This window comes from Equus przewalskii, chromosome 9 (genome assembly GCF_037783145.1).
Source record: "Equus przewalskii isolate Varuska chromosome 9, EquPr2, whole genome shotgun sequence".
NCBI lineage: Eukaryota > Metazoa > Chordata > Mammalia > Perissodactyla > Equidae > Equus > Equus przewalskii.
In genome coordinates, this window is record NC_091839.1 from 18,167,418 (window position 1) to 18,180,932 (window position 13,515).

The 13,515-nt window shown below is 55.3% G+C and overlaps 1 protein-coding gene across 11 annotated transcripts in view; it reads left to right on the forward strand.

The window, feature by feature from the left end:
* Positions 1 to 13,515, forward strand: part of LOC103544534 (galactoside 2-alpha-L-fucosyltransferase SEC1-like) — a 57,901-nt gene that overhangs the window by 8,882 nt on the left and 35,504 nt on the right. For 4 of the 11 annotated variants that reach the window (XM_070558142.1, XM_070558141.1, XM_070558143.1 and 1 more), the window contains one exon: positions 5,141 to 7,063. In XM_070558142.1, coding sequence (XP_070414243.1) covers positions 5,146 to 6,165 — 1,020 coding nt within the window. In that variant the 5' untranslated portion in view covers positions 5,141 to 5,145 and the 3' untranslated portion in view covers positions 6,166 to 7,063. Of the gene's footprint in view, positions 1 to 45; positions 158 to 1,354; positions 3,998 to 4,882; positions 5,042 to 5,140; positions 7,064 to 13,515 lie in introns of those variants that run through there. The other 7 variants (XM_070558135.1, XM_070558136.1, XM_070558137.1 and 4 more) reach the window with 5 other exon arrangements.

The following is a 13,515-nucleotide window of genomic DNA, read 5'->3' on the forward strand; positions in this document are numbered from 1 at the left end:
CCCCCCCCAATACCCTCGCCAACGGCAGCCACGCTCTCCCCGCAGGGACCCCTGCCAGCCATGCCACCCAGGACTCTGTGGGACCTGAGAGCCACCACCCCTGGGGAACCCACAGCCGGACAGCCCCGAGCAGGCTGGCCCAGGAGGCTCAAGGCAGGTAGGACGAGACAGCAGCCAGATGGGCTTCCGGGGTGTGGGGTCCCACTCCACTCACCCCCCTGCCCCACCCATTCCCGAAGGGCGGGCGCAGCTCAGCCCCACCACGTGGTGGCTGCGGTTGGGAAGTGGCTGACCTGCCCGGTGGGCGGCAGTCAGGGCCGCTCACGCTGAGGTGGGTCGTTGGCCTCTGGCTGCATGACCCCAAGCCGGCCCCTCCTCCCCTCCGGAACCCTCTGTCAGCTGTGCTTTAACCGAGCGAGCGTTAAGGTCAGTCGCTTTTAAGCCCTAAAGATCGGGGCTTTTGGAAGGATCAGACTAGCCACCGGGAAACCCAAAGACTTGGGCTATTTTCTAAGATGGGGGGGAAGGAGCTGGAGAAGATGAGAGTGCCTCAGACCTCAGTGGTTCTAGCGGCTGGAGGCTGGAGGGAGAAAGCGGGGACCCGAGGGGGACAGAGGTCTAAGCCAGCCTTCCCCACAGCCAATTTCCTGCAAGGCCTCAACGCCTCAGTCATGAAATTTTCATGCAAGTGTTGCTGTCAGCTCTGTTACATACCTGAATGGTTTCCACTAGAAAAATAACGTTTCCGGTCACTTCCTGCCGAGAAAAGCAAGGGCCTCGGGAGGATGGGGCAAGACATTTGCTGCTGTGGCCTTGAGTGGGCCCCCCCTACTGTGATTGTGGCACAGCATGGGCCCGATCCTGCCGGGGACCTGGGGACCCACTGCCTGGAGCCTGCCTGGGGGCAGGAGGGCTCAGCCAGGGCAATCGTGATTCTGGTCCCGACGGCCCTTAGGCGCCTCTGTGGGGAGGCCAGCCCCACGGGAGCCAGGACAAAGACGTGGGATTTGAAAGTCAGCTGTGAGAAGTTAACTGCAAGGGAAAGGGATTGGGGGCGGAGACACCCCCAAATCAGAAGGGGGCATATCGGATCTGGGGCTGGCGGAGAGTGACAGGGTGATGTGGTGCTGTGTTTACGGCACGAACTCAGCAAGTACCCGCCGAGCTCCGGCTGTGTGTCAGACACTCCGCTGGATACGCCGCATGAGCGCACACAGAAAGCCCGGCCTGGTCAGGCTCATGCTCTTAGAGAGCGCCACAAAAAGGGACTGAGTGGTTACGGGCTTTGGAGCCAAAGCAAGAAGGGAAGTGGATGTGGGGGACGGGGTCAAGAGGGGACATTGGGGCTGTGACTTGAAAGAGGTGAGGGCAGGCCACGCAGGCACTGGGGCAGGAGCCACCCAGGCGAAGATGTCAAAGGCTAGTTTGGCCACCCCAGAAAGTTCAGGAAGAGGTTTAGGTCTCACTTTATTTGCCTTCCCACCCGGCAACAAGAAGTTTCTGAAGCTAATGTTACTTTTGTTCTTAGCCTGAGCCCCCAGAGGCCATTAGACCCCTGCAGGTGGATAGAGGGGGGAGGGGCAGAGGGAGGAGCAGCCAGAGCAGAGCGGAACCAGTCCACCAAGTTGGGAAGGAGACTTTGTGTGTGTGTGGGGGGGTTCCTCAAGTACTGGGCATCTTCACCCTCGCAGCACCCCAGGGAGGGACCTCCCAGGGCACAGCTCTGAGGGCACTCCTCAGGGTGGGACCCATGGCCCTGGGCTTCCAGAGATCTTCTGTCTCTCCCCTGGTGACCCAGAAATAACAGAGGCCCCACGAGATGGGGCAGGTCAAACTGCACCTGTAACTGGATGGAGAGTGTGTTTCTGGGTGCTCTCCCTCAGGAAAAATCCAGGATGGTTCATTGAGGTTCCTCAACCACACTGCCTGGGTTCAAATCCGGGCGCCACCTCTTTCCTAGCTGTGTGACCTAAAGCAAGTTTCTTAACCCCTCTGTGCCTTAGTTGCCTGCTCTGTTAAATGGGCGTACAAATGTACCTTCCTCATGGGAGATCACGAGGGCTAAGCGAGCAAAGACAGGCCTGCAGTCTCGCATCTGAAACTTTTTGGAGCAGTCGTGGTTCAGAACCGGTGCATTGGCACAGTCGTCGGAGTCTAGACCCGATATTATGTAACTCCCCCAGCAGGGTCTGGGCAGCATCCCGTAATCAAGCGTTGTTTCTGCAGCAAAACACACGGGCATTCCCGCTCAGATGAGTCAAGTCTACAAATAGCCACACATCGGTTCAGGCCAGACTTGTCCCCACATGAGTTCAGTTCAGGTTAGGGTTTGCCACCAATCTCTACCAGGATAGTAAGCGCAGGGACCGGTGCCTAGCATGCGGTGGGAACCAAACCCCAGAAGCGTCAGCCTCCAAGCGTTATCTTCCGTTGCTTTTTAGTTGTTCAGGCTGATGAAAAGCCAGGAGAGGGCGCTCTTGAGACTTAAAGACAGCTGGTGGCTGCAGGACCCGATTCCCAGAGCCCCGGGGAAACTGAAAACATGGGGCCCCTTGTTCAAGTTTATTGAGGATTTCTAGACACCAAGAGCAGAGCGTTAAACCCCGCACAGGGCCCTTCTGAGGGAGGTGGCCCTGGGTGGTGGGTACTTTGTCCTGAGCCGATTTCTCCTCCTCGGTAAGTGAGGCTCCAGTCCCCATAGTCCCCAACAGGTCGCCTGCTCCGGCTTTGGGACCTGCCCAGGGCTCTGGCTGGGCCAGCAAGCTGGCTGGAGGCTGAAGCCTGCATCCTCCTCCGTGTAGGACCCCAGGCGGGACCTGAGCTGGGCAAGTGGCAGGATAAGGATTGTGACACAGTTATCAAGCAGCCCACCGAGAACAGGGGCTCAGGGCCAGATCTGATTCGCTTTTGGAAGCTGACACAGCGAGTGAGGCGTTCCTTGTGCACCTGCGGGGAGGGAGTGTGATGTCGTGCTCAGGCCTCGTGTGGTCGGAGCCAGCCGACCTCGCTGGGACCCATGTGGAACATGAGACCTGTCCGGAGGGCCCACGAGTGTGCAAATGCCCCAAAGGGGTAGGATTAATAGTAGTAGGAGGAGAGCTGAGGCAAGGCCCGCAGAACCCCAACATTTCAGGGGGCCGGCGAAGGAAGCGATGGGGAGCCTGGAGTGCGTGAGACAGGTCAGATGAGGAAGAGTGGGGGCCACGAAATTCAGTGCCTCTGCAGGGACCTGGGCACTCTTGAGCTGGAGCCACTGGAATGATCACAGGGAAACCCCAGGGGGTTGGTCGGGGGAACAAGGAGGGGAGAGGAAAAAGCAGGTCGGGATGTACTGGAGACCGGGAGGAAAAGACCGTTTGTGGGAGCCCAGGTCAGAGCTGGAGGAGGGACTGACTCAAAACAAAGCCGCCCCTGAAGAGGACATTATCCGTCCCATGACAGAACAGGGAAACCGAGGCTCCTGGAGCCCAGTCAGAGCCCAGCAGAGTCAGGGCAGAGCTGGGGTGGTCTGGGTGTGGTTCAAAGTGTGGGCCCCCCGCACGGCACACCCACTGTGGTCAAACAGACGGGCAGCAGCGAGTGCGGGCCACGTTGTGGAGAAATCCGAGTCCTCCGACGCTGCCGGTGGGAAGGAGAATGAGGCCGCTGTTTTGGAAAACAGTGGGCAGCTCCCGAAACTGTGAAACAGAGTGATGGCGTGACCCAGCAGTTTCACTCCCACGCAAGTGCCCGAGGGAGGGGGAAACTTAGGGCCACGCGGAAATCGGCACACGCGTGTTCGTAGCAGCATCCTGCGTAATAGTCAAAAAGAGGACACAACCCATTGCTAAAGCTAGGCATATCCATGTCGTGGAACACTGGTTGGCCGTGAAGAGAAGTCAGCGAAGTTCTGATCCTTGCTACCGCGCGGAGGAGCCTTGAGAATAGGATACTAAGGGAAAGAGGCGGCCACAAAGAGCCACACGCGGTATGATTTCATTTGTATGAAACAGAGCAGGTAAGTCCACGAGGCAGGAAGTAGATCCTTGGAGAGAGGAGCAGGGAGGAGGCGAAGCTGGGCAGGGGGATGGCTGAGGGGGGCAGGCTTGCTTTCTGGGGTGATAAAAACTCTCTAAAACTGTGATGGTTGCCCAGCTCTGAATATACTTAAAGCCATTGAATCGTACACTTTAAGTGGGTGAGTTGTATGGTATTTGGATATTATCTCGATAAAGCGGTTACCAAAAAAAAACCACCAAAAACCTCATCACAGACCTAAATGTAAAAGCTGAAACTATACAGCTTGATGTGGCAGCGCAGAGAGAGTCCCAAAGTCGCGGGCTGGAAGCCGGGTGACGTCACCGCCGCCGCATTTGATTGGCCGAGGCGGTCGCGGGCCCGCCCAGATTGGGGCGGGGCGTGTCTGACAGCCAGGTCAGCTGGGGTCCGCCACGCCCACTGGCGGTGACCCGGGGTCCTTCCCGCTTCAAGTGGCGTGTGGGGCGGGCACTGTGGTTAACCTCATCGTTCGGAGGGGGAGACTGAGGCCCAGGGAGTTCAGGACTGTGTTGAGCGTTGCGCAGCCAGCAGCGGGCAGAGCCTGCACTAGCCTCAGAGTCTGTGCTCTTAGCAACCACCCTGCGGCGCCTTGATAGACTGTGAACCCCCCGGGGGCGAGGACTCGCGTAGCAAATACTCTGGAAGTGTTTGTTTTACAACGCTTACAGAGCCCTTCCTGTGTGCGAGGCACTGCCCTAAAAATGGCACCTCGCTTAATCCTTGCGCACACCTGGGGGGTAGTTCTGTTGGATTGGGGCCACATAAAACAGCTGTTTGTGTAGGTAAAATACAGGCGGATGTTGGCACTTTCAAGTGGGTCAGCATGTTCGTCCCTGTTTAACAGGTGAGGAAGCTGGGATTCAGAGAAGTGAAGTGACTTGGCTAAAGTTACACAGCGCTCATAAGGGGTGGAGCTGGAATTCAGACCCAGGCAGAAAGGGCCGAGGGTCTATGCTCTCAGACCTCCGCTGTGGAGGCCAGTGGTCCCACTTTGATGAGCTGAGTGAGTAAATGAATGAATGATTTGGGGGCGGGGTAAGTGAATGAGACTCATGTCCCCCCAGCCATCCCTCCTGACTTAGGTCCTCTCTCCTCCCCACAGCCGTCATGAGATTCTGGGCCACTTGCCCTTCCTTCTCCACCATCTACTTCCTCGTCGTCATCTTCATGGTGTCCACCATCTTCCACTGCCACCAGCGCCTGGCTCTGGTGCCCACCCTCTGGGCCTCCCCGGGCCACGTGGTCCTGGTCCCCGGACACCTGCCGCAGAGGGGCGTGTTCACCATCAACTCCAAAGGCCGCTTGGGGAACCAGATGGGCGAGTACGCCACCCTGTACGCGCTGGCCAAGATGAACGGCCGGCCGGCCTACATCCCGGCCCGGATGCACAACGCCCTGGCCCCCATCTTCAGGATCACCCTCCCCGTCCTGCATGGCGACACGGCCAGCAGGATCCCATGGCAGGACTACCACCTGAACGACTGGATGGAGGAGCGGTACCGCCACATTCCTGGGGACTACGTGCGCCTCACTGGCTACCCCTGCTCCTGGACCTTCTACCACCACCTCCACGAGGAGATCCTCCAGGAGTTCACGCTGCACGACCACGTGCGGGAGGAGGCCCAGAAATTTCTCCAAGCCCTGCAGGCCAAGTGGGCCCAGCAGGTCACCTTTGTGGGGGTCCACGTGCGCCGGGGCGACTACGTGCGCGTCATGCCGCAGGTGTGGAAGGGTGTGCTGGCCGACAGGGGCTACCTGCGGCAGGCCCTGGACTGGTTCCGGGCCCGCCACCGCAGCCCGGTCTTCGTGGTCACCAGCGACGACATGTCCTGGTGCCAGCAGAACATCAACAGCTCCCGCGGGGACGTGGTGTTCGCAGGCAACGGCCGTCAGGGCTCTCCTGCCAAGGACTTTGCGCTGCTCGTGCAGTGCAACCACACCGTCATCACCGTGGGCACCTTCGGGGTCTGGGCCGCCTACCTCACGGGCGGGGACACCGTCTACCTGGCCAACTTCACCCTGCCCGGCTCCCCCTTCCGCATGATCTTCAGGCCACAAGCGACCTACCTGCCAGAGTGGGTGGGCATTGCCGCCAACCTGGGGCAGGCCGGAGGGAACAGCCCTTAGCCCTGCGCGGGCTCGTCCCTCGCCCTCGGCCCCACAGGCAGTGTGGGGGGTGCAGCGCACGGGCTCAGGATCCGACACCCCAGTTTGAATCCAGGCTGCTCTGCTTCCTGGCTGGGTGACTTCAGACAAGTGACAACCTCTTTGTGCCTTAGTGTGCCACCTGAAAGATGAGCAATAACACGGAACTTACCTCGGCCGCTCCTCGTGGGAACTCAGAGTTCATTTAGTGCCTTGGGAACACGCAGTAAGCGTTGGCCCTGAACTTTGGGACTGCTTTAGGATGGAAAGGCATTTTTGCCCTCTCCTTTGCAGCTCGGGGAGCACGGAGTCCAAATATTTCGCTCTTCCCTCCTGGGAGAGTTTGGCGATGAAGCCGTCCCTGCCTTCAGGTAAAGGGGAATGAGGTGTTTTGGGCAGCTAAGAATTCAGGCTTTGGGTTTAAGGGGGCGTTGTCATGAAAGGATGTGAGGGAAACGAGGATTTGAAAGGATGAATCCCAGGGAGGTATGCCTGGTGGGGAGGCCGACCCCTGATTTGGGGGCGGGGGTGGGAGGGCCTCACCCTGACGGCAGGACGCAGCGCCACGCCTTGGCCTGTAGCAGCAAAGACGCCCAGAGGCCACATGTCATAGAAGCAGCCGGCTGACCCCAAGGGGCCCCAGAGACCAGCCAACGCCCTGTCAGCTGTCACCTGTATGGACAGATGACCTCACACTTCGGCACTGCCTGTGCCCTCAGGCCCTAAAGCCGCTCTGAGAAAGCCCAGTGTGGACAAAGCTTGGATGAACTGATTACAATCCTGGTTTTCTTGTTCAGTGTATTTTAAAGTATGAAGATACCACTATTTTTATTGGTATAATACTCCCCTTTGGGTATTAAAAGGAAATCTGAACATAGAATCATTTATGTTCATTTAAAATTTGCACCGAACTGAGGGGCACTGGGTTAGAAAACATTTCAATCACATGTCTTTCCTGTTTTAAACCCTTTCCAAGTGTCTTATTTATTTGAATCCTCGTTTCTCGGCATACTTCTGAGGTTGAGCACCTTTCCTTTCATGTGTTAATAATATTGTATCTCCCCAGGGCCATTTTGGGCCCCAATTTGCTTGCTAAAGTCCTTGCTGGATGACTCCATGGTGCAGGGTTGAGGGGAGGGGACTGTTAAAGCAGGAGGAGGCTCTGGGAGGACGGGGAGGGAGGTCCTGTATTAGCTGTCTGTCGCTACATAACACAGTACCCTAAAACTTAGTAGCTTAAAATGACAACAAGGGCCCGGCCCTGTGGCGCAGCGGTTAAGTGCGCACGTTCCACTTCGGCGGCCTGGGGTTCACCTGTTTGGATCCCGGGTGTGGACATGGCACCCCTTGGCAAGCCACGTTGTGGTAGCATCCCACATATAAAGTAGAGGAAGATGGGCACGGATGTTAGCTCAGGGCCAGTCTTCCTCAGCAAAAAGAGGAGGATTGGTGGCAGATGGTAGGACTAATCTTCCTCAAAAAAGGGACAACGATAATTTATTATCTCTTACAGTTTCTCTGAGTCAGGACTTCTGGAGGGGCTTAGCTGGGTGGTTCTGTTTGGGACGTCCAGTGAGGTTGCTGTCAGCTGTCAGCTCGGGCCACAGTCATCCAAGGGCTCGCCTGGGGCTGGGGGATCCACTTCTATGGCTGGCAGGTCGGTGCTGGCTCTTGGCCCCTGGTCAGGTTCCCTGGATGTGGGTGTCTGGGGGGCTACTGGAGTGTCCTCACAACGTGGCGGCTGGATTCCTCCAGAGAGAGAAAGCCAAGAGACCAAGGTGGAAACGGCAACACCCTTTACCGTCTAGCCTCAGCTAGTCCCACACATCACTTCTGTAATGTCCAGCCAACCACACAGAACTGCCCTCATTCAGTGCGGAGGGGTCTGCACAAGGGTATGAAGACCAGGAGGGCAGGATCGTTGCGCGCCATCTTGGAGGCTGGTGCCTGAGTTGGCTAGAGCCGATGGGGTGGCTCAAACCACAGGCACTGCTCCTCTCACGCTTCTGGAGGCCAGAAGGCAGACCCAGGGGTCGGCAGGGTGGGTTCCTTCCGATGGCTGAGGGGAGGCTCCGCTCCAGGCCTCCCTCCCTGGCTCGAAGATGACCGTCTTCTCCCTGCGTGCTTACGTCTTCCCTCCGTGCGCGTCTGTGTCCGAATTTCCTCTTCTTATAAGGACACCAGTCGTGATGGGTTACGGCCCGCCGAATGACTGCATTTGGATTTCATTCCATCTATAAAGATCCTGTCTCCGAATGCAGTCACATTCTCAGGTGATGGGGGTTAGGACTGCAACAGATGAACTTTTGTGGGGACACAATTCAGCCCATAAGCTGACGACCACAGGCGCCCAGGCCTCCCTGTCCAGGCCAGTTGGCTTTCCTCCTCTTCCCTCTTGTCCTCCATCCGCTCGGGGCCAGCCCTCCTCCTCAGGACGATTTCCGTCAGCCACGATCTTTCCCCAAATTATCATTTTTGGAGAGCCTCGAGCCAGAAGTAGAGGGAACCTCGGGCCCGTGTCCTGGCCCTGCGTCAAGGGCAGCAGCGTCAGAGTAGAGAGGTGGATGGACACCCTGCCCCCCATTTCAGCAGAACACCCGTACGCCAGGTCCCTTCCGCCGCCTCTCCGGATCTCTTCTCCAGCTTTCTCCGCCCTGTTCTGGGCCCCGGGAGGCTGTCTGATGGTGTCTGCTATGGCCCGAGTGTACGGGTCCCCCCCCAGGTCTCTCCGTTGATGCCCTCATCCCCAGGGTGATGGTGTTAGGAGGTGCGGCCTGCGGGAGGTAATTAGGTCGGGAGAGCGGAGCCCTCATGAATGGGGTTGGTGCCCTTAGAAGAACGAGACACGAGAGAGATGGTTTCTCTCTCCGCTGTCCGTCCACAGACCAGGCAGGGGACTCTTCCCAGGAACCAAATCAGCGGGCACCTTGATCCTGGACTTCCCAGCCTGCAGAAGCGGGAGGAATAAACTCCTGTGGTTTGAGCCACCCAGTCTGTGGGATCTTGGTTATACCAGCATGAAGTGACTAAGACAGTATCTGGGGGCTCCCTCGCCCGATGGCATTCTGTTGGCTTGGGTCAGTGGTTTCACAGTCCAGAGATCAGAGGAGGAAGGAGAGTGAAGCTGAGGTACTTATTGTCCCAGATCCACCCCTGCTGACCTGGGGACATGACAGCTCCCCCTTGTTGCTAGTCCCTGGGAGCTGTACCATCTCTCACTGGTTTCCCTGCTCCCCACCCACCCCTTTGTAAATCACCCGATTAAACACCTCTCACGTTGCCCCCGGTGAGTGATCCACCCCCTGCCGGGACCCTAAGTGATGGCACCGGGATTTGGGTATTATACAAAAGAAATCCCACATCGACACTTCCCTCTGACATTGAGGTCACCCACTGAATTTCTTGCCCGCTTTGTGGGATGATGACCTGTTCTTAGTCAAAGTCAAGTTGATTCACAAAAAATAATGAAGAGATGTGGTATTGCTCGCAGACTTGGGGGACCCGACAAAACTTGTGCGGCCATCACAGCTCCCGTTCGTTCCCTCGGCTGGGGAGCTGAGCGCTGGCTTCCTGCTCGTCTTGTCCTGCACATCCTGGAGACGATGTAGGTGCCGGGGGAGATCTGGAAGACGCATCCTCACAGCCACCCTCCACATCAGCTCCCCGCTCTGCACCCCGAGGGGTCCTGCTGGGAGACCCAACCGGGCCCAGGCTGGCTGCCGGGAGCCGAGTGCAGTGGTGTGAGCTCGTGTATTTAGTTCTGTTTAATCGGCATACCAGGAGCACCCACCTCTGTTCCTGGTGCAAGAGGAAGTTAACAGCTTCTATTTTCTAAGTGCCGAAGTGGAAGCTGGCCCGCGGCCACGAGGCAATGGCACAAAGTCATTCAACAAATGTTTACTAACTTCCTTACCGGGGTTGCAAGTCCAAAGCAGAAGGTGGTGAGCCCTTCAAAGACCTCCCCCTGCTCCTCGACAGAGGGGACAAAAAGGAAGCCCAGAAGGACAGGAACGACTTGTGTCCCCAAAGACAGAGGTCTCATAGCCCACTGCTCCAGACAGTATTGAGCACATAGTACATGTTTGCAGTGGGGTCAAATTGTGTCTCCCAGAAGATATGTTGAAATCCCCACTATGCCAGAATGCACCATTATTTGGAAATAGGGTCTTTACAGACATCATTAGTTAAGATGAGGTCATACTGGAGTAGGGGGCGTCTTATGCAAACATGACAGTGACACACAGACACCAGGGGAGGACACCATATAGTAACATAGGCAAAGATTGGCTTTGAGCCTCCAGAACTGTAAGAGAATAATTTTCTATTGCTTTAAGACACCCAGTTTGTGGTATGTTGTTACAACAGCCCTAGGAAGCGATATATTTATTTATTTTTATTATTATTATTTTTAATAATTATTTTCTTTCTTTGTTTTTTTGCTGAAGAAGATTGGCCCTGAGCTAACATCTGTTGCCGATCTTCCTCTTTTATTTTCCCTCCAAAGCCCCAGTACATTGTTTTATATCCTAGTTGTAGGTCATTCTAGTTCTTCTATGTGGGATGCTGCCACAGCATGACTGACGAGTGGTGTGCAGGTCGGCACCCAGGATCTGAACCAGCAAACCCGCGGCCACAGAAGCACAGCACATGAACTTAACCACTATGCCACCTGCCCAGCCTGTGTATATTTATTTATTAAATGGCTTGAACATGCACTGGGCCGGTGCTGAGCTCCTGGCTTGGCACACCAGCAGATCAGAGACAACAGGCTTGCGGCTGCCGTGGCCCAGGGCTCATGTTCTAGGTCAGAACCCAGAGCATAGAACTCAGAGGCCATTAAAAGGAAAAGACTGGGCCGAGCCAAGCAGAACGTGACGTGGTATTTACTCGACATACACTTTTGAGCGTGTGTTAGCAGAAACGGTTCCGTGTGCGAAAGGAGCAGCGAGTGTTGCTTTTAAAAACACAGACCGTGCTCATGTTCATAACAGCGTTATTCTCAGAAGGCAAATGGTGGAAGCCACCTAGGTGTCAATCGATGGAAGAATGGACAAACACAATTCGTCTAGCCAAACAATGGGAAATCATTCAGCCTTAAAAAAGAAGGAAGTTCTCACTCAAGCTACCACATGGTTGAACCAGGAAGACAGTGTGCTCAGTGAAATAAGCCAGGCACAGAAAAACAAGGACTATGACTCTCCTCCCATGAGGTCGTCAGAGTAGTCAAAATCAAAGGGACAGAAAGTAGAGTGGCAGATGCTAGGGGGAGGCGGAGGGGAGAATGGGGAGTTGTTATTTAGTGGGTACAGAATTTTAGTTCTCCAAGATGAAAAAGTCCTGGAGGTTGGTTGCACAGCAGTGTGAATATACTTAACATTACTGAACTGAGTACTTAAAAATGATTAAGATGGCAATTTTATGGTATATATATTTTACCATAATTAAAAAAAAAAAACCAGACTTTGGGATCAGGGTTCGAGTCCTAGCTCTACAGGTTACACGCTGTGTGGCTTTGGGTGAGTGGCTGCACCTCTCTAGGCCTCAGTTGATAGTGATCATCTGAGTGGGGAGGATTAAGTGGGTCACGGTTGTTGATAACGTACAGCAATAAATGACATCGATAGAGTTCCTGCCCTAGGGGGCCTACAGTCACCGTAGATACTATTATTCCATTATTACTATTTGATGATGGTTCAAGTTGAGGTACCATATAAAACTGTGTCCTGAGGGCAGACCAGGAACAGAGGGTTAAGGGGGTTCTTGGCGGCTCAGGAAGACAGACGAGCCTTGACCCCAAATTGCAAAGGGGAGCGCAGGGGGTTGGGAAAAACAGAAGCCAGTTTGAGAGGCAAAGTGTTTCTTTGGGATCAAAGAATCGCAATTCGCAATTCGGGAGCACAGATTCAGGCGGAAAACCAAACAGTGTCCCGCTGGGGAGGAAAAGTCAGGGGCTTTTAAAGGCCAAGAAGGGAGCTCGTATGACAAAGAATTTTATCTGGAGTTGAAGCAGAGAGCTGGCTTTGGCTCAACGCCCGCTTGACCATTGATCCCATCGTCCCCGAGCCCGAAGTCCTCAGTCTCTGCCATCAGGACGTCCAGGCTCCTCCTGACTCATCGAGACCCAGTTGCTTGTAAAACAATTGCCAGTTTGGTCCAGTCCAAGGTTCAAGGAACGAGATGACGGGCAAGGCAGTCCCTCTGGCGTGGCTGCTCCGACCGTGATTTAAAATGGCTCCGCTTATGTCACTTTTTCACAGGACTGAGTGGCTTGGATTAGAAGCTGCCTCTGTGTCACCTTCCCTGAGGGACCTTCTCCTTGGCCTTCTGAGCCTTGGTGTCTTGAGAGAGCAAAGTGGAAGGCACAGCAAGACCCAGAAGCTGCTGGGGCTCCCGGTGCTGTGGGAGAAACTTATGGAGGCTTCCAGGAGAGGCCGGGCTGCGCAGAGGAGGCCCTGAGGGCTGGTGAGTTCTCTCCCGGGGGCAACAGGAGCGATGGGGTGGGGGGGAGCAGTCATATCGCAGGCTGATATGGCAATAGTCAATTGGCTGTTTTAAAGTGTATAATTCAGTGGTATTAGGACACTCACCATGTTGTGCAACCATCGCCACTATCGAATTCCAGAACATTTCGATTCCCTCAAAAACAAACCCGTACCCATTAACCGTCACATCCCTATTGCCCCCCCACACAACCCCTGGCAACCGCTAATCTACTTTCTGTCTCCGTAAATTTGCTTCTTCTGGACGTTTCGTATCAATAATCCTACAGTATGCAGCCTTTGCATCTGGCTTCATCCACTGTGTTGGAGTACGTATCATGGCTTCGTTCCTCTTTATGGCCGAAAGTCAACTGGACGTCTGCAGAGTTGTGAGCGACCATGTTAATTGTGCTAATTTATTTAACAAGTCCTGGGCGAGTACTACGGAAGTGCCCTGAAGTCGGAGATTCTCGTTGCTCTTTTCCCAGGTGGAATTCAGAACATAGTAGATGCTTAATTAAATATTTACGGAACAGGCGGAGCAGAAAGAATCCTGGAGGGTATGGGCTGGGGACTGTCCCGAAGAGAGAATGACAGCGATACCAGGACCCCTCCCCGTAGCTCTGCTGGACCTGCGCCTGTCCCCAGCAGCCTAGAGGGGACACCAGCCGAGCAGACCAACCGGATGCACCAAAGATGAGGGCAGATCCCAAGCAGCCGTGTGTTGGGGTCAGCCCATACCTCTCAAGAGAGCCGATGGCGAAATTTCTAGGAGTATTGCAAGCTGGCGGTTAAGCACAGCCATGACCTAGAATTAAATGGGATCACTTACAGGTGAATACATTATATCAAA